The sequence below is a fragment of the Callorhinus ursinus genome, unplaced genomic scaffold (assembly GCF_003265705.2).
Source record: "Callorhinus ursinus isolate GAN/ISIS: 27379988/994484 unplaced genomic scaffold, GSC_fseal_2.0 scaffold10, whole genome shotgun sequence".
Taxonomy (NCBI): domain Eukaryota; kingdom Metazoa; phylum Chordata; class Mammalia; order Carnivora; family Otariidae; genus Callorhinus; species Callorhinus ursinus.
In genome coordinates, this window is record NW_027397072.1 from 40,975,680 (window position 1) to 40,996,535 (window position 20,856).

Here is a 20,856-nt window from a genome sequence, read left to right on the forward strand (position 1 = left end):
GGGAGGGGGAAGAGCCAGATCCCAGGGAGGACACCTCATGGCTTGGATGGGCCTCTGTGTGTGCTTAGTGAGGAGGGTCCCTGCCTGAGATTGCCCAAGGGCTAAGGATACGCAAATCTGAGTTGGGCCTTCTTACACCTAGAGTTTTAATAATCTTTGAACCAAGAACCATGTTGCCGGGGGAGAGTTGTCTGATGTGCTGGTCTTAGCACCTGAATTACTTGGATTTGCTGTAGCAGTAGTATTAAGGGACAAAGACACAGGAAGCCCATTAACATACTAAGATCCATTCCTGTCTTTAAAAAAGGGAGATGAAAAGAAGCTGTGTGGGCCTTCAGGGGTCTTGGAGTATCCATTGGCTCCTGCTGAGCTCTGAGACTGTTTTTTCTTTTCCTTGTAGCGCCATGGTGCCACAACTCCAAGGCCCTGCTCTGGATAGATCCATCTCTGCTGAGCTGCGGCTTCCTCACCATGGGCATTCCCACCACAGCCAGATGGTGGCCAGCAGTGCCTGTCTGTCTCTCTGGACTCCTGTGTTCTGGGTGCTGATGCTGGCTTTCCAAACAGAGACATCCCTCCTGTAATGACTGGAGGAGCCAGGCCAAGCCCCGACCCCTTGGACTTGAAGGATGGCCGTTCCTGTACTCCACACTCTGGTCTGGCCTTGATAGGCCCAACCCGGGAAAGGAGATAGAATAAAATGCAGTGTTGGTTCTCTTTCCAAGGAATGACTTTGGGTTATCCAGCAGTGCTTGGGGGTGGGTGTTGTATGAAAAGAATTATAAATGTATTATATAAAGATGATTAAATACATTTTCTGTGTAGACTTTTTCCCACGGTATGTATATGTTACACGAACAACTCTTGCTCACACCCTCTGGATACTATCACTGCTTCACTCCTGGGCCCTGCTCCTGGTCTACCTGCCACTTTGAATCCTGACCCCGCTCTTCCTGCTGCTCCTCTTCCTACTCACTCCTGGTTCTGGATTCAGGGGAACTAGTAGGCCATGGGACCTTTGTTTGCTCCTCTCTATTCAAGGTCTGGTGGCTGGGCTGCTTCCTGCACTCTGACAGTGCTTTAATTATGTGGGATACATGAGTGTCTCGCCAACACGCGCAAGACTGGGTGAATGGGTGGGCTTCGTCAAAGCTGCTGTGCAAGAAAGCGCTTTGCAAACGCTCCCTCTTCCTGTCTTGTTATTTATTATTTATATGTCTATGTCTTTTACAAGTAAAATCTTACAGGGAATCTACATAAAATGATTAAGAGTAGAATTGTCTGGGTTGAGTACGAAATGGGAACTTTTAGTCCTGCCCCGCCCCCCCTTCCCACCCCATGGCAAGGTTTCTTTAGGGGCTTTCGAGCAGCTCACAGAAACCCAGGGGGTCTGCCCAGGACTTGGATGGGGCCAATAAGAAACAGATGTGTTTGTTCCTAACCTGGTTTGGGGAAAGCTTGATTGCCTGGGCTTGCAGTTCTGTGATCTTGAGGGGATGTTGAATGAGTAAACAACTGAGCAAGGAGGGGAAGGAGTTCCAAGCAAACGGAACAATTTGAAGGCCTGGAGAGAGTGAGCATGTTGAAGAAACCAAGATGAAGTAATTATGACTGGAGCCTGGGAAGTCAAGGGGAGTGGGGTTGGGGTGGGGTGGGTCCAGACAGGAAGTGGAGTGGAGTGCCTGCAGAAATGAGGAGCCACTGAAGGCAAACAGACCCTTGTTGGCAGGGCTGACACAAGGTGATTTGCCACAGTGACTGCTCCATCTTTTCTTTTTTTCTTTTTTTTTGGTGACTGCTCCATCTTGGTAGTGGCCCAATAACCGCTGCTTTTGAGGTGGCAGGGGCTCAGGTGCACCTGGGTGGGACTTGGCTGCTTTTCACACAGGCTCATCCTAAAGTGGAGGGGAAGTTCTGTACTTGGGCAGGACCAACCTGCACTTCCGTGAAGCATAGCAGCCTCTTCTAAGGACTGTAGTATAACCCCATAGAGTGGGGGAACAGGCACCATGGGCTCGAGATCTTGTTATCCAGCTCATTTGCTCATCAGCCTCCCATGTGTTGGGCTCTGAGCCTTAAATCTGGTCTAGAAATTGAAGCACCTGGGACCATGTGACTGCAGTGTACACCAGGCCTTTTATATTAGAGTGAGGAGGAAGGAAGCCCATGTGGATAGGGCATTGCTGAGCTCTGACTCGCCCAGGTTACTCCCCTCACTCCCCTCAAGTTATTGATGGGAAGCTGCCTGGCTCTCACCTGGGGGAGGGGGAGCAGGTTTAAGAGGTGAGTGTTGAACCCACTGCTTTCACATCAGAGCTTGAGTTACCAACAGGAAGAAACACTCAAACACTTTATTTTAGATTAGAAGAGAAAAACCACACTTGCTACCCTTAAGTCAGATCTGAAGTAAAGCTGTTTTGCTCACATAGAAGTTATGCAGACCTTTGTCCCCCATCAGGAAAGATCTTGGCCTGGTTCTTTTTTAGCAGGAGGTGGCAATTTTTCACTCATTTAGCTGGCAGAGCAAAGCTGATCCCTTGGCAATCCAATAATCTTTGGACCGCTTGGAGGGTAAGAGGACAGTCACCACAAAGTTGGTTGAATGACCTAGTTAAGGGTACAAGGACAAAAGGTTTGTTACTTAAAGAATAACCCCTTGATACAAAGAGCACTGTACTGTGAGTCAAGACACTTGGGTTTCAGACCTGACTCAGTCTCTCAAGGTAATGGGCAAATAATCCTCTATGGATTTCAGTTTTATGCTCTATAAGATGAAGATGTTAGAACAAATGATCCTTTAGGACCTGTCCAGCTTCGACTTTGTATAAGCTTGTAAAATATGTTTCAAATTCTCTGCAGGCTGACTGAGGTGACACTGGACTAGAATTCAGCCTTGAGCTTTTAGTGGGACTTGGGAGGCAGTTGGTAGGTTGGGCATCTGTTCATTTGTCCATCCGTCCGTCCATCCGTCCGTCCATCCATCCATCCATCCATCCATCCTTTGTTCCACCCTGCAGTTAGGCATCAGGGCTCCTGAAATGACTAAATACAATCGCAGATATTTGGCCCTCAGCTCTGGGACATCTGAAGTAAGAGGGCACTTTTGCACCTTTTTCACTGTGGGCCTGTGTGAGGGCCAGGACCAGTGTAAGAAGAAGAGCATTCAGCTCTCAAGATGGCACTGCATTCATAGCAAACCCCATCTGTGTGGAAGTTGGGGAAGGTGGTGGTGTTGCCAGCAGAGAATGCCCCTTACCTTTGTATGCCACGCCCTGCATGGTGCCTTGGCAGTGCTTGAGGGACATTTTATAGTACATAGCAGCACACACGCACACACACACACACACACACTTAACTGTGAGTTTGATTCAGGATTCAGATAAGGTCCATGACTTGCAATAGTGATGTGTCATATTTTATTTTAGAGAGAGAGTGTGTGTGTGAGTGGGAGTGGGGGGAGAAGGAGAGACACAATCCCAAGCAGGCTCTGCAACCAGCATGGAGCCTGACATGGGGCTTGATCCCTCAACCCTGAGATCACGACCCGAGCCAAAATCAAGAGTCAGATGCCCAACCAACTGAGCCACACAGGTGCTCCAGTGATGTGTCTCTTAAATTTCTTACAGTTGGTAGGTTCCTGCTCTTTTCCTTTTGCCACCCCCTTGTAATTGTTGAAACAACCAGACTATCCTATAAAGTTTCCCAGAGTCTGGATTTTTGTTGACAGCTTCCCTGTGGTGATTTTAAGCATGTTCCTCTATCCCTGTAAAGGGGTGGTGCGATCTAGAGGCAGGATCACATTCAGGTTTGAGTTTTTTGGGACAAGAATACTTGAATAGGTGGTGTGTACTTTCATCAGGAAGTACCTTATGTCTGATTGTCTTTCTTTGTTGGGATGTTAGCATCTGTTGATAATTATTACTTAGAGTCATTATTTCATTAGGGTTAATAATTTTAAAATTTAGTGATGATTAAGTGTAAAGTATCCATCAGTGATTTAATTTTTGTATGTAGTATGACATAGGGTCTAAGTTTGGTATAACCAAAGTTTGGTATAACCAATTGAGCACCATATTGTGAGCACAATTTCTCTCTTCCTGACCTATTTTATTTTATTTAAGATTTATTTATTTATTTGAGAGAAAGAGAGAGAGAGAGAGATAACATGAGCAGGGGGAGGGGCCGAGGGAGAGGGAGAGGGAGAAGCAGACTCCTGGCTGAGCAGGGAGCCTGATGTGGGACTTGATCCCAGGACCCCGAGATCATGACCTGAGCTGAAGGCAGACGCTTAACCCACTGAGCCACCCAGGCACCCCTTCCTGATCAATTTTAAACCAATATACACAGTGTGTTTCTGGGGTCTATATCCAGTGCATTGATCTGTGTGTTGAGTCTTGTGCTAGTGCAATATCATTTTAATTACTAGCTTTCCTTGGTTCCTCTTGCCAAGAAGACAGGGTTCCTGTTGGAATTTTAGCCAATAATAAGACAAATGACTCTTTAAAAAATGGGTAAAAGGGGGTGCCTGAGTGGCTCATTCAGTTAGGGGTCTGCCTTCAGCTTGGGTCATGATCCCAGGGTCCTGGGATTGAGCCCCACGTAGGGCTCCCTGCTCAGCAGGGAGCCTGCTTCTTCCTCTGCCTCTTCCCTTCCCCCCTGCTCGTGCTCACTCTCATGCTCGCTCTCTCTCTCTTTCAAATAAATAAAATCTTTTAAAAAAAATGGGTAAAAGACTTCAACAGACAGTTCATCAATGAAGATATAAATAAGCACCAGAAAAGATGGCTAACATCATTAGTCATTAGGGAAATGCAAAGTAAAACCACAAGAAGATACCACTATATTCTATCATTCCATCTATCTATCTATCATCTATCTATCTATCTATCTATCTATCTATCTATCTATCTATCTCTCTATCTATCTATCTGACATCTAAAATTAAAAGGACTAGTCATCTTAAGTGGTAGTGAGGATATGGAGGAACTGGAACCCTTACACGCTGCTGGTGGAAGTGTTCAATGGTATGGCCACTTTGAAAACAGTTTGGCTGTTTCTTAGAAAGTTGAACCACGTACTTACCACATGATCCAGTCATTCCACACCTAGATATTTATCCAAGGTAAATAAAAGCATATGTCCACATAGAAACTTGTACATATCATTATTAATTTTAATGTTTTTAGATTTGTCAGAGGGGGAGATGAAGACATGATAGGAGTGTCTATTTTAGTCCTATTCCATATGTTACTCTTTGAGAACATATTGTAATTGAAGATTTTATCAGAAAAATATTTATCAGTATCTATATTTTCTACTCAAATGAGAAAATGTTTTAGTTCTTTCTACCTTGCCCCTCTCCCATATTTCTATCATCTGGAAATTTAGTTTCAAGCTATTAAAATCATTTTTATGGTCAAACTATTAAGATTTAAGTGTGTGTGTGTGTGTGTGTGTGTGTGTGTGTGTGTGTGTGTGTGTTTTAAATAGAGGGTCAGTGGTGATTAATTTAGAGCCACTGTATGTCCAAAAATAGGTTTACTACTCCTTCCCTTTTGGGTGATAATTTGGTTGCATCTGTTGCAGTTCTATGGTTCAAAGTTGTTTTTCCTCAGCCTTTAAAAATGTTTGTCTATTGGGGTGCCTGGGTGGCTCAGTTGGTTAAGTGTCTGCTTCGGCTCGGGTCATGATCCCAAGATCCTGGGGTCAAGCCCCGTGTCAGGCTCCCTGCTCAGCGGGGAGCCTGCTTCTCCTTCTCCCTCTGCCATTCCCCCTGCTTGTGCTCTCTGGCTCTCTCTGTCAAATAAATAAATAAAATCTTTAAAAAAAAAGATGTTTGTCTATTTTCTTTGTACGTGCGCTGTGGATAAAGAGAGATGCATGGTGTCAATCTGATTCTCATTCTCGGGAATTTTAGTTCCAGTGTATTCATATATTTATCTCTTTGCTTTGAGTATTTTCTTTATCTCTGATAGTCTTAAGTATCACTTTGATATATCTTTTAAAATTTATTTCTTTGTTGTGTGCTTTAAAAAATCACTCCTACCACTTTGTGAGATCTTGTAATCTGGGGACTCGAGTGTTTCTTCAGTTCTGGGAAATTATCAACCATTATTATCCCTCTTTCATTCTCTTTCTCCTTCCAGATTGCCTACTAGATAAATACTGGAAATTTTGGCTCCTTTCACAATGTCACTTTTTTTTTTTTAATCGCACTGTGCCGTATTGTGTGGGTCCCCAGCTCATTCCCTGCTCACTCTTTAGTGGTGTCCTAGCTGTGTGTGGGCAGGTCTTCAGCTTCTCTGTTGATGGGGCTTTCTACTTGGTTTCTTTTCTCAGGGCTGCATCTTAGTTTCAAGCCCACCCGGATTCCCCTTTTTGCAACACAGCATTCCACTTTTGGTTCATTTTCAAATCTGTTTTCTATGATAAGTCTCAGTGGCTTTGGTGGGAGATAGATTTTCGTGTCTACTCAGGTCATCATTTTGAAATTAAAAGTCACTGCTCAATAAGCTCTATTTTCTACTTATTAGACTAATAGAAGAAAGCATTAGTTTTATGATGTTAGTCCATACTCAGAACTAAAAGAAAGAGAATTTATAACATTTATAAATTAGTATGTTATAAGTGGCCTCATTTTAAGCCTTGCTAATTGGCTTAAGATCTCTCCTTGCACAGTATAGCCTTTTTTTTTTTTTTTGGACTTTGTAGTTTGCGTTTTGTCATCATTTGGGCCAATCTTGGCACATTCTTACCTGTGGTTGAGAGTGTTCCTGCCCGGGCCCCTGTTTTATAAAGTGGGGAGTGGTAAAGTGTTGGGTTTGGCACATAATTTTGTTGAGGTTCAAAATGCACCACAGGCAGCATTGGATTCATCTGTCCTGGCAATGCATCCTCTATCACCATCTGCGTATTGTCCCATCGAGAAGCATCCATGAACATTCCATGAACAAGAACACCATCCTCAGGAGAGGGCAACTGAAAGATGAAGAGACGTTATAAGGTGAGAAGAGGAGAAGGGGATTAGCTGTTGTGGGCCATTTCCTGAGTCCCACATCCTCACGAGTTAATTCTAAGAACCACTCTATAGATCGCTGTTATTACTCACATTTTAGAGAGGAGAATACCGAGGCTTGGAAAGGTAAAATGACTTGTTTCTCAGTTTGACACCAAATCTCACACTTCCCACAGTCCACCAGGACCTCTAATAAGGGATACCCATTTATGGGCTTCAAATGATCTGATACAATGTTACGACTTTCTCCTTCTCACGGGAAGCAGATGGGATAGGAGGGCTGTAACTATCATGTTCTTTTTAGCGAGGTCTTTCGAAAGTCTGGGTGACCTCCTAAAGATAGATTCTGTATCTGTAGTAACACTTGCAGAGCACCAGTGGAAAGTTCCTTTTTTGTTTTCAGAAATTATGCTAGATTTTTCATGTTCCTATTAAAGGGAGGAGAAAGAGAGACAGAAAAACCCTGCCCCTTAGCGGCCTGTGATTGGATGCCACCGCTGGAGTACAATTTTGGCCGGTTGTAGGCTTCTGTGTTGTCCTCCCTCAAACACTGAGCGCATTTGGCCACTTGTGGAGCCAGTTATCTTTTGGATAATTGGAGCTTCACACCTGCAGGCAGTGACCAAGCTGTATGGACATAGGCAGTATATTTTTATTGTGAATAAAAGAATGGTAAGCTCTTTTTGGCTGGTCTTTACTTTCTAGCGTCCTGAGCTTTGTCTCTTGGGCAGGCAGCGTGGGGCCTGCCTTCCTGTTTGGGGGCCTGCTGCATACACTTGTGCACGTTGGCCTTAGTAGAGGCTGCACTTGCCGGGCCATGTGTGGGAGCCATTTGGGCATCCACCCAGAGGGAGTATGTTTTCCTAAACTGCACAAAGGTGGCAAACGGGAGGGCAGTGGTCCTGCTTGTATGTAGTGGAACTAAAGCTGTGTGAGCACAGTTTCTTGCAGACATTCACTGGGAGGACCAGGAGTTGGGCCCATGATACGATCTGCCATCTCCATAGAAGGCAGAGATCTAAAGCATTGTTGTGGCTCAGTGCCCATGATCCAGGTGGAGGTGTGCTGTGGGTTGGGGCAAGGTGTAGGGACAGAGGCCCTGGTGGTCAGTGTAAGCTTCCGTCTGTCAGCCTCCTGGGGCAGGTGCAAATGTGCCAGGCACAGAGCAGGGCCAGCGTTCTGGAAGGCCTCAGCGAGAACTTTTATGCGGGTGCCTTTCCGAGGCCTCAGTTATTCCTGATGTGGGCCTGGGACACCCTCCTGGCTAAGAAGGGGCTCAAAATAATGAGGAGTGCAACTCTCAGTTTATTTTCTCTTTACTTTAAAAAGCATTTTGATGCTAAAACAAATTTCCTTAAAAATGTAACCCTTTTTATCGTCATTTTAATTACAGGTTATTAAGAGGCATGGGATATTACAGTATTTCATAAGTAAGCCATGAATATTGGATCAGTTTGGTCTTTGTAAGTTTTTGCTCATGAGAACAAAGAGTAGATCAATCAGATCTGAGTGGGGTGGATACTGACAGAATTATCCAGGAGCAACTTCTACTAACTGATGCCAGGATATGTTAAGGAAAGTTTAGTAAAGCCATTCACCACAACTATGCTGATTGATGAGTGAACACTTTCTTGGAAAAAACAATCTGGAGCAGATGTTTGATTTTGTGGCACGTGTAGAAAATTATATTTATACGGCTCACTAGTGTGGGTAGGTGCTTGGAGGCAGACCTCCAGTCCCCCATCGATATATCCTCAGCACACTGAAGCTGGGCAGCTCAGATTGGCAGCAGTGGTCATCATCCCTGGCTGTACACTGGGATCACCGGGGGAGCTTTGGAAAATAATGGTGCCTAATGAAATTGGGGTGATTCTGATGTAACTGGGGTGTAGTCTGGGCACTGGGATTTTTAAAAAGCTCCACAGGTGATTCTAACCTTCAGTCAAGATTGAGAATCACTGATATTCTAGAGCTGTGGTTCTTAAACTTTAGTGGGCTAAGAACCCCATGTAGGACTTGTCACAGTACAGAGTTCTGGGTCCCAGCGCAGAGTTTCTGATTCAGTAGATCTGGAATGGGTCCTTTCTAGTAAGTTCCCAGGTGATGCCCATGCTCCTGGTATTGGAACCACACTTTGAGAACTTCTGCTCTAGAGGGAGTAAACTATGTAGGCAAGGAGTTTAAACTGCTTCCTTAGTGCATTCCTATTAGTTACGTCATGTATTTATGGTTATATAATGTATGATATATTGGTATATTCCTTCTGCTAGGAGGCAGTTGAATGAACGGCAAATAAATTCAGCCTATAATAATATTTATTGTGGGAGCATTATGCGCTGGTGATTTTTACTGCCTTACAACTCTGAGGTTAGTGGCATCAGCCCCATTTTACAGATGCGAACACCGAGACGCAGGCGTGTGAGTCATTGCTCTAGCACACACAGCTGGAAAAGGGGAAAGTCAGAATTTAAACTCAGGCCTGCCTGATTCTGAAAACTTTGTTTTTAAATCTGGCTAAAGTCCTGATATTTAACCCTTTTCTCCATAAGAAGGAGGAAGTTGCCATAGGAATCTAAAGAAATAAAGTGTTACTTTAAAAAATATCTCTATAAATCAGACTAATTTAGGCAGTTCCATCTAGGCATTGCTAGACTGGGGAGTTTGTCTGAGGGGTGTGAACCTCGTCCTGTTTCTCACGCTCCTGCTGTGGGAGGCAGTAGGGGAGTGGGGCAGGGGAGGTTGGCTGAGACCTCAAATGGCAGAGGGACAGAGCTGCTTTGCAGTAACAGTAGTCGGGGGACAATACCTCCAAGTCCATGGGCAATTCTTGTCCAAACTGCACTGTCTTGGCAGCTTCTATAACTGCAGCTTGATCCCGGTAGATAGGAATCATGTTGTATTTGAAACTCAGCTCATCTATAGGCAAATTGTATTTCCGAGCATGATTTTGAAGAGTTCCTATAAATACGAAAACCAGAAAGCTGGGTCCTCGGAACAACACTGCCGCTTCCCGAACACGGCCTCCGCTTGCCTCCATCAGGCCGCTCTAGCTTTTGAGAAGCTTCCTCTCCACTGAGAAGTCTCAACCACTAATGCCTTATTCTGAATTAGTTCATCAGCCGGGAAGCCTGCGGTGATGTTGGGAGGGGTGGAGCCATGGCGGGGCCGGGAAGAGAGGGAGGAAGGCCAAGTCTCAAGGGCACTGCTCTGCAGTGAGGGAGACAGGCCAGTGCAGGACTTCCAGAGCCCCATCTCCCTAACTTCGGAGTCCTGCTCAGCTTGTCTTGTATGGGCTGTTTATAAGGGATTCAGGATGAGACAGATTAAGGGCTGGGCCCTTTAGCTGGAGTCCTTGAGGGCTGATGGAAGGACAGAAGGAGTATTTTCTAGAGGGAAGGAAGCTGCGCTGAGGTGGGCCAGAGCAGGGGGTGAGCAGGTGGTGCCTTTAAGCACGGGTCGCAGGGGTCGCACGGGGACTGGGCCGTGCTGTGGACCTTCACAGCAGCAGTGCACACGCGTGCACAACGGAGAGGGGCAGCGGTTAGGTTGTAGGGGAGCGGCTGCTATTTCTGTCATCCTTTCCCCTGGCAAGTGAAGAAGAGCAGGGCCTCACCGAACTGCCCTACAACCAACAGTCCACGGTTAGGTCACTGGCAGCCAGGCCTTTCCCCCGGTTCCTAGAAACCCAGCATGTAACAAATCATGGTCTTTTCGGTGGGATTTTTCTTGGGAAAGCACAGTTTTTTACCTGTTAGAAATCCTTGAGGAAAGAAGAAACCGGAGATCCAGAAGGACTTAGGCTGCCCCCTTTTGAGCCACAACTAAAGGAGAAACATTACATGTTCATGTATTGTTTTTCTGAAATGGAGTTTGTCATTTAAATCAAAGTCATATTGTGGAGGGCCTCTCAGGAGACAGAATCTCAGCCAGCCTGAGTTAGTCCCCAGCCCCATTCTCACTCCCTGTCTGTCCCCCTTCCTCACCCAGCAGCCTGACCATAAATCCAGAAGCTGGTTATTACAGGGGGTGTGGAAGAGGGGAGGCCACAGCAGGATCACACCTGGCAGTTTGGACCCATGTCAGATTGGTTCTGTACCTCACAGTGGGGTCCTGTGAACTAGATCTGAAACTAAAATGGGATGTGGGGATAACGGCCAAGGCCAAAGTACATTATAATGAGCATGACTTCCAAACTGATGCCGTTCAGGGAGTTTCTGTTTCTTTGGGCTCGGATGATCCCTCAATGGTTGTTAGTGTTTCAGTTCGCTAGGGCTTCCTAAGGATCTTAAGGCCTACTGTGTTCATCAAACCCCAAAGAAGTGAGTTTTCTTACATCCACAAACGCAGTTCTCAGGATAAGGTCTTTGACCCATGATCCTAGTGGCTTCAGGGACGGGTAGGCTGTGCTGGACCACAGAGAAGGAACCTGGTTGTTGAGGAAACTGTTATACACCTTCTCCATTTCTTCAGACATCACCACTAAGCCGGCGATGGCTTTGTTGAGTGTTTCCAGAGAAGTCTGAAAGAACAAGAACAGGGAGATAACCTTTCACAGATGTAATTATCAAGTGTGAGTGCCACTCATTTGAGGCAGCTGGTACTGCCTTGGGCTGAAGGGCCCACTTGCTGGGTTCCATCCTCTCAGTACACGGTCTGCTGGGCTAGACCCTCCAGTCTTTCATCCATTTTTACAACACGTGACCATAGGGGTGGAAGACCTGGGTGGGGGTGCGGGGGGTTCAGGGGCTTGATAGCAGAATCCAATGAAGTGGAAAGAGGGGAAGGAGGAGAAATATCCTCTGAAGCCTCGAGAAGTGGTTTCAAGAACTGCCACTGAACAGCTCTCCTGCAGGCTAATGGCAAAATGCGCCTGACGGTTTAGTTATTTGGGAAGCATGGGGGTGGTGGTGGCAACTACCTCAGGCCTCAGGGGACCTCTGCTCCGGGGCTGCCCATGGCTTCTGAGGTTAGGGCAGAGAGGGAAGATTCTTAGATGAGACCAATCTTTCAGCTGGTACCAGAGAGTCTCCTTGAACTGGAAACACTTCCTTAGGACATGCCCCTCACCCTCCCCTCGCCACCACAAAAGTCAGAGGCTGGTAGCAGCTTTGGGAAGCCCAGGGTAGTATGGGCTAAAGATGAAGGCTGGCGTGGGGTTGGTAGGGCCTGCACAGGTTCCAGTTTTGTGAAAACTACTACTATCTACTGGGAAGATATTACAGAAAGACGTTGGAGGCCAAATTTATGTGGATTTAAAAAACAAAATAAGGTCCAGGACCATATAGTTCTGGAGATAGGCCGTATGTGGATGAACAAGGTTAGTCAGCCTTCCCTTCCCTCATAGAGTTATCCCCCCACAGCCCCCACCCCCACACATCCCGTCTCTCTTCACAAGAGGCAGTAGTATGAAAAAGAAGAGTTTTAGTTAGATCTGCCCTTGGGACGTGAGGAGCCCTTGGCAGCGACGGAGAGCAAGGGGGCTCTCGGCCAGAGCCGAGGCAGTATTCTACCTTAGATACCAAAAATGGAAAAAGCAGCAGAAGACTTATGTAAAATGCTGGGAGAATGCTTAAGTTATGGCAGGGGGGCGGGGGGTGGTTAGGCAGCTAGGGTCCTCTAGGTCTGCTTAAAATAGAGGTCACTTTGAGGCCGATTCTCCCAGAGGAGAATGTTCGGTGGGAGAAAGTGTACTTCAAGATGTTCTTCTCTATGGCTAGAAGCCTGACTAACAGGCTGGCCTCATCTCTCCCAGGAACCACCCTGGCTCACAGTTCGGTCACTAGAGGGAGGAGAATGGGCTCCCCGGGGTGCTGCCACCTTCCTTGGCCTTTCTTATTGCCACCGCGGTGCTGCCTTGCTATTCCCTGGTGAAATGAAGGTGAGGCTGGGCCAGAGTCAGGATGGGGGGGCGGTGAGGAGCCACCACCCCTCCCTCAGACAGGAGTGCCCTGCCATGATTCCCGATTGCCTTGCAGGCTGCTTCTTCCTGGACTCTGCCCTCTTCTTCCCGTAGATGAATCCCTCCATTACTGGGAGATGGTAACGTTTGCCCAGAAGTGGCCACAAGGAGACTTGAGAGCCACACTTATTCACTTGCCCATTCAAATAGTCACAAAGATTTAGGATGTGTCAGGGACTAGGGAAACAAAGATGACTAATATACTAGTTTCCTTCTCTTCAAGAAGTTCATTGACTCACAGGGGAGCCCTTCTAATGGAGGGGAAATTACAAAGTAACGTGGCAGGTACCGTGATAGACACAGACACCTGAAATGATGGAGTGCTGAGGAGGGGCCCCTAAGTTATCTGATGGTGGAGGGATGGGCTGGGGTGTCAGGAAGACTTTTTGGAGTAAGTGACATTTGGATTTGTCCATCTTCAAGTAGGCGAAAGGTCATGACGTGGAGGAGGCCAGACATGAGCAGCATCCATGTTCGTCCTCTGAACAACAGTCCTCTCTTCATTTTAGCTGGGCATACAGCAATCCAATATAGAGACTATATTTCCCACCACCCTTGCAGCTGGGGTATGGCCATGTGACCAAATTTTGGCTAATACAGTACAGGAAAAAAATGATGTATGCAATTTCTGGGTCACATTTTTATGAGCTTTCTCTCAGCCCTCTCTTCCCCTGTGCCCCCGGCTGGCAAAAGGGGACAACAGAAGCAGCCACCGTAGGCCCAGAGATGCAGCCTAGCTGTTGAGGCTGGAAGAGCCAACCCTCCAGCTGGGGTCCTTAGATGAGCTCACAGAGCAAGATGAACTACCTGCCCTACAGGGCTTCCTCTGGGCTGTTAGCTGAGAGGGAAGTGAATTTTTATCTTGTTTTGGTCATTGTATTTGGAGGTCTTTATCCTAGCAGCTTAATCTCTATCTTGGGGCTTTCAGTGTAGAAGGAGATAAGCCCTGGGCTGACTACCTGGCCTGTGCCACTGGTATATAGCTGACTAGATCCAAGTCCCAAGGTGAGGACTTCACATATTCAGCTGACCGATGGCCCCCTAACCCACAAGCCTAAGTATCGCCAGCCAACCAGCAACATCGGGAGACTGCTTTTCTAATAGGAGACAGACAGTCTTTGGCTTTAAAAGATTTACCCCAGTTGTCCTCCCCAATCTTACCACCGAGCCCTGACTTTGTGCTAGGTATTTGGTGCTTGCTGGGCAGGAAAACCTTCCGGGGTAATGCTTGGTATTTGGTCTCTAAAAGTTTTTGTGTTTACCTTATCAAAGTTTTGCACAGAGAAACCGGGGAGGCCTTTAGCCATCATTATAAATTCAAGGCCATCCAGAAAGTGTTCTGGAGCATAAGGCAAAGTCTCCCAATAGTTGTCTTCAAATTTTAGTGGCAGTGAAATCATCTGGGGGAGTTTATTTAAAATTCATAATCCCAGGAATTTCTCAAGGAATTCTAACTCAGTAGGTCTGGAGTGGGATCAGGGAATCTACATTTTGAACATGCCACAGGGCAGATTCTAATGCGAGCATTTTGCGGCACAACTTGGAGAAACTCTGGTTTTTATAGTCGTCATAAAGACTGTGTCATTATATGCAAACCAGACATCAGGAACACGCGCTGAATCTCTCTTAATTCAGTGCTTCGGTCCTTGATCAAACGTCTAGAGTCAATGCTCATTCCAGGGGTGTAAGTTAGGGTAACAAGGACACTGGATCTGTAATGTCACAGACTGATGGAGGCCTTATTAGAGAAGGGGAACAGACTCGTTGGATGGGGGTCAATTCCATTTTAGCCAAGTTGTGTTGGAAGAGTTGTTAGCATATCCAAACGGAAATGCTGAAGTGGTGGGAACGGACGATTCTTCCGAGGCTACACTTCTCTACAAAGCTTTGCTGCCCATCAGCAATGCAGGCAGTGAGCGCTCATACATGTATTAACTTCAGTAGCTTGTTAAAGCGGTCCACTTCTTGTCCGAGCACAGTAGTCAAGGAGTTAAGGCGTCCTTGAGGATCCCTGATGAAAAGGCTCTCCGATGCACTCTCCATTTCTAGTGTTTCTGAAACACACACAGCTGATTCCTCAGATTGATCATCACGGATTGCTGTCCTCCTAACACTGCTATTGTCATGCACTTAACTCTTACAAAGCCAATGACTTCTGCATCTGGGCCGGGGCTGAAGGGGAGTCAGGCCCCCGCACAGACCTCAGTGGCAAAGGCTGGCGGGACAAGCGGCTACCTGGCAGGTGAGGGCCATCCCTGGGACCACCAGAAAACAAGGTGATAATAATTTAGCCATTTCTCTTGAATCTAGAAAAAAAATGACATCGATTCTAGAGCAGGGCCGTCTAATGGCACATTTTACAATAATGGAAATGTCTTCGATCTGTGTTGTCCGATACCAGTAGCACTCAAAATATGGCTAGTGCAACTGAGGAAATGAATTTTAAAATTTTACTTATTTATATTTAAGTTTAAGTAGCCACTTGTGGCTAGTGGCTACTGTCTTGGGCAGCACAGGTCTAGAGGCACAGGGAAGTTCAGGAAAAAGTCTAGTTAAAGTTTCATGGGGCTAGAAACCAACTTGCTCCTAATGCTTCTGGCAGTTGGGTTGTTGAGATGCTCAAGGCTTCCATGGAGAGCTCTGAGTCAGAAGTGCTCTCTACATAAAGAAAAGTGTATGTAATAAAGCATATTTGGATACCTGCTCATCACTCAGCTTTCTGAGTTTATTCCTGAAAGTCCTATGTTGTACAGAAGCCAGGGATTATTTATTACCTGGAACTCTGGTCCGGACTGAAGCAACAAGTTCTTGGACAATTTCATCATTGCTTTTTCCCTCTCCACCAGATGACGACCTTGGCTGAACTTCAAGTATGGTGTTGATTAAAATGTTGGTCTCTTTGTACTGTAATGGTGGGAAGAGACAGAACAGTGAAGGCTCGATTTCTCAGAAAATAATTTACAGTACAATTTACTTATAGAAATGGCAATTGTCAAAAAGGGAAAACTTTTATGTTGAAGATAGAATTGGTAAAATGTGCTCATTGGAAATGCACAGTACAGGTGACCCTTGAACAATGCGGGTGTTAAAGCACATTGCCCTTCCTGGTTCCACAGTCAAAAATCCATGTATGACTTGATTCTTCAAAAATGTAACCACTAATAGCCTACTGTTGACTGGAAGTCTTACCAATAACATAAACAGTTGATTAACACACAGTTTGTGTATGTATTATATACTGTATTCTTAAGTAAGCTAAAGAAAAGAAAATGTTAGTAAGAAAATCATAGGGGCACCTGGGTGGCTTAGTCAGGTAAGTGTCTGCCTTCGGCTCAGGTCATGATCTCAGGGTCCTGGAATCGAGTCCTGCATCGGACTCTCTGCTCAGTGGGGAGCCTGTTTCTCCCTTTCCCTTTCCCTCTGTGTGCTCATTTACTCTCTCTCTCTCTCTTTCAAATAAATAAATAAATCTTAAAAAAAAAAGAAAAGAAATCCGTGTATAAATGGGCCACACAGTTCAAACCTGTGCTGTTCAAGGGTCAATTGTACACAGTGGTCAGTGTTATATTAAAACAGTTTTGGTTGAACAATAATGTGAATGTACTTAATGCCACTGAACTGTATACTTAAAAATGATTAAAAGGGTAAATTTTATGTTATATAAATATATAATTATATATTCATATATTTATGTATACATATATAAATATATGATTTTATGTTATGTTTTATTAGGGTCAAATAAAAAAATGAATGACCCTAATAAAAAATGAATAAAAATTTTTTAGCTAATCATTTAAAAGAAAGTTTATAAAAATGAAGAAGAAATAATGAGAATGCTGTTTTGAAACACTTACTTAAATAACATTTTTTTCAACTAGAAAAGTGTTACGGCTTATTATAGAAAATTTAGAAACTACAGAAGAGTATAAAGAAAAAATAAATATTTGTGATCCTGCTTTTCAGAGATATTTATAACTTTAGTTTACCGCCACTTGGACATTTTCTCTGTATATGTGCATCTTATTAAAAAAACTGAGCCCATACAATTTATATAGTATTCATTCTTTTTCAATTTCATGAACATTTTTCTCCTATCACTGACAAATCTTCCTGAATCATGCTTCAGTGATGTGTGTGATTGTGACTGTGTGATACTTGGTGGTATGAATGAGCCATAGTTAATATAGTTGTTTACTATATTACTATTAGATATGTTTTGGACATTTCTAGTTTTTAGATTTTATAGAACTTGGTGAATAGAATATCTGTATATGAATTTCACCCACTATATTTGAAATTCTTTAAATGATATATTTCCAACAGAATATTTTTAAAATGGGTATTACTATATTGATTTCTAAAAACATTGTATCAGTTTATACTCCCAACAATAGTGTATCAGAGGACCTATTTTTATCTTTGCAAGAATTAATATCTTTGCTTAAAAATCTTTTCAAATTTAATAGGTAAAAAGTTTCTCTCTCTCTCTCTCTCTCTTTTTTTTTTTTTTTTGCTCAACTTGGAGGGTTATCAGAGTTAAGCATTTTATTTTATTTTTTTCAGAGTTAAGCATTTTAAAAATATGTTCATTGGTCATCTGTATTATATCTTTATAAATTACTCATGTATTTTGCACACTTTCAATTTTTAGTCTTTTTGTTACTGATCTTTCAGAGATAATTCTATAATAAGAATAATTAACTTCTTTTCCCCCAATTCTTTTGTGGTAAAATACATGTAACATAAAAATACCATCTTAACTATCTTTAAGTATACAGTTCAATGGTATTAAATACATTAATAATGTTGTGCAACCATCACCACCATCCATCTCCATAATTCTTTTCATCTTGTAAAACTGAAGCACTTACCCATTAAACAGTAACTCCTCATTCCTCCTTTTTCCCAGCCCCTGGCAACTACCATTCTACTTTCTGTCTCTAGCATTTTTGACTACTCTAAATACCTCATATAAATAGAATTATACAGTATTTTTCTTTATGTGACTGGCTTATTTCACTTAGTATCATGTCCTCAAGTTTCATCCATGTTGTAGCATATTACAGAATTTCCTTCCTTTTTTTTTTTAAGATTTTATTTATTTGACAGAGAAAGACAGAGCAAGAGAGGGAACACAAGCAGGGGGAGTGGGAGAGGGAGAAGCAGGCTTCCCGTGGAGCAGGGAGCCCGATGCAGGGCTCGATCCCAGGACCCTGGGATCATGACCTGAGCTGAAGGCAGATGCTAAACAACTGAGCCACCCAGGCACCCCAAGAATTTCCTTCCTTCTTAAGGCTGAATAATACTCCATTGTATGTATATATCATTTTTTTGCTTATTATCTGTCAATGGACACTTTGGGTTGCTTCCACGGTTCAGCTATTGTGAATAATGCTGCCGCTGACCAGGGAGCCTGACGCAGGGCTCGATCCCAGGACCCTGGGGTCATGATCTGAGCCAAAGGCAGACACTTAGTGGACTGAGCCACCCAGGCGCCCCTATTTTTGGACATTTTAATCTCCATTCTGGAAAGTTTGAGTTTGTCCTTTATATCACACGTGTGATAATCCATATACCAGTTCTGGTGTGTAAGCCTCCAGGGTAGTTTTTAATTCCGCTGTGGTATTTTTAGTTTCCTTGAAAGATTTCATTCTCACACATCTCATGGCATCCTTTGTGTGTGTGTGTGTGTGTGTGTGTATGTATCAGCCTATTCTCAAATTCTGGCTTTTTCTTTCTCCCGGCTAGGTCTTCTACCCTACCTCAGATGCCAAACACATTGTTTATTTTTTTTGTTTTTGCAGCAGGTGATTTGCAGAGGGCAAATCTGTATCTTCTGGATGGTGTTTTCTATCCTTTATCCTTCAGTATGTTTTTTCCCACCTATTTACTCAGCCTCTGTTGTTTTTTCCTTTCCATTTATTCAGCCTCTAATGAGAAAAGAGATAATAGATAACTGTTTGTGCATAGTCTATACAGATGGCCTTTGACTTATGCTCATTATTGTCTTAGGAGGCAATTTCTGCCTTGTATCTCCCCTTGATGTGCACAGGTCAAGTTCCAATTTTCTTTACTAGTTTCTAATAAGCATCTAAGTAAGTATAGTTTGCGGAGTGAGGAAGGAATCATATCTTTAATGTAAAGACTCTATTGATGGCAGGCAGAATTAGTTAACCTAAAGCAGCTAATCAAAGAAATCTGTTGGCTCATACACTGGGAAGAAGAGAACACAAGTCACATGGGTCTCAGGCATGAATGGATCTAATGGTTTTCTCTCCAGTACATGCTTGGTTGTTTCTCTCTTTCCTATGGCAGATGAGCTTCTTCCACGTGGTAGGGGGAATGGGTTGAATGTCAATGATAAGGCCACAGACAGCTACAGATATGCAGTATCCTAGCCAGTGATTCCAAAGGAAAGAGAAATCCCTCCCCCAATCCTAGCATCTGTCTATACTAAAGCTTAGGGAAGAATTCTCATTCCCCCAACCTGCTCCATGTACCTGTTCCTTGGACCAATTCCAGTGGCTAGGTGATGGAGTGCTGCCTTTGGCCAGGCCTGAGTCACATGCCCACCTCTGAAGGTAAGGAGGTCTTAACCAGAGTTTCATGGAATGAGGAAGGGGCTGTTATCCCAAAAGGAAGAGATTGGGAGTAGGGCATATACTCTACCAGAAAAATGGAGGAAGGGAGGCTAGACCAAAAAGCATAGCACTGTGCTCACTACATGCCTGCTGTCTCATTCTCAGTCATTGTGAACCAATGGGAAACACAAAACTACACTCCTCGGTGCACACTGCCAAGAGTGTTACCTCTACCAACAGTGCTGCATTTCTCACAGGATGCAGCACGTCTCACAATATCTACACTCCCCTTTCCCCTTCTTCCCCTCCCCGCTCGCCCCATGCCCCACCCACTCCAGAGCAAACGATCAGATATGAGTGAATATTAACACTTGTTTGGCCACCTCTTTTTCTTCCTGAAAGCAGAATAATGAAAAACAAGATAATATTCTAACTCCTTGCTAAATAGCAAAGCAATTTTTTTATGGCAGAGAACCATGACATAAGGTGGCAGAGCATTGACCTCCTGGGTTTTTTTCTGGAAGTTCCACTGTTGTTTCTTATGGATTCATTGATATCTAGGTAGACCTCACCCTCTAACACTTGTATGGGCAAAATTTAAGTTGAAAGGAAGATGATTCCCTTCAGCCTTGTGAGCCAAACCTAGTCTCCAACCTTTATAGTATTCCAGGCTCCAAGGGACAGACCTTAGTTCATGACTTTGGTTCATCCACAGATGCCTGACCATGGCAAATGAATAAACTGGAAAGGTATGTAGGCACAGGTAATGGAGGAGCCTCAGGTGCCATTCTGACAAACTTGGACTACCCCTAGGTAATGGTGGGGCAACAGAAGGTCTTAGAGGAGTGAAATGACCCAGTTTGCTCTTTGGACCTACTGCTAGTGTCTGGTACTGTGACCTGATGAACCACAATTTTAAAGGACACTGTTTTTGGGACACCTGGGTGGCTCAGTTGGTTAAGTGACTGCCTTTGGCTCAGGTCATGATCCTGGAGTCCTAGGATCGAGTCCCATATTGGACTCCCTGCTCGGCGAGGAGTCTGTTTCTCCCTCTGACCGCCCCCCCCCATTCTCTCTCAAATAAATAAATAAAAATCTTAAAAAAAAAAAGAACACTGTTTTATCTGTCTTGGATGTTTGTCATTGTACTTTTATAACTTAATCATCTGTGGATCCATGAACCTTTGTGTAATACGATACAGATTTGCTCAGTGTGGAGGGAAAAGGGCAAAAGAGAAAGGACTGTCTGGATTATCGTCCAAATCCCCAAGTTAAGGTGGACTAGTGGGTAGAAGGCC

At 44.3% G+C, this 20,856-nt stretch overlaps 2 protein-coding genes across 2 annotated transcripts in view; one reads left to right on the top strand and one right to left on the bottom strand.

Moving 5' to 3' along the window:
• The window catches only part of TRABD2A (TraB domain containing 2A), a 47,435-nt gene extending 46,611 nt beyond the window's left edge, over positions 1-824 (top strand). The window contains exon 7 of the mRNA XM_073897943.1: positions 401-824. Within this exon, the coding sequence (XP_073754044.1) occupies positions 401-584 (184 nt within the window). The 3' untranslated portion in view covers positions 585-824. The remainder of the gene's footprint in view (positions 1-400) is intronic.
• A 1,444-nt stretch (positions 825-2,268) lies between these two features.
• DNAH6 (dynein axonemal heavy chain 6) overlaps positions 2,269-20,856 on the bottom strand; it is a 241,149-nt gene continuing 222,561 nt past the window's right edge. Inside the window, exons 71-77 of the mRNA XM_073897471.1 lie at positions 15,749-15,878; positions 14,901-15,028; positions 11,349-11,534; positions 10,764-10,836; positions 9,822-9,973; positions 6,756-6,978; positions 2,269-2,607 (exon numbers count right to left, since the gene is read on the bottom strand). Of these exons, the coding sequence (XP_073753572.1) occupies positions 2,504-2,607; positions 6,756-6,978; positions 9,822-9,973; positions 10,764-10,836; positions 11,349-11,534; positions 14,901-15,028; positions 15,749-15,878 (996 nt within the window). The 3' untranslated portion in view covers positions 2,269-2,503. The remainder of the gene's footprint in view (positions 2,608-6,755; positions 6,979-9,821; positions 9,974-10,763; positions 10,837-11,348; positions 11,535-14,900; positions 15,029-15,748; positions 15,879-20,856) is intronic.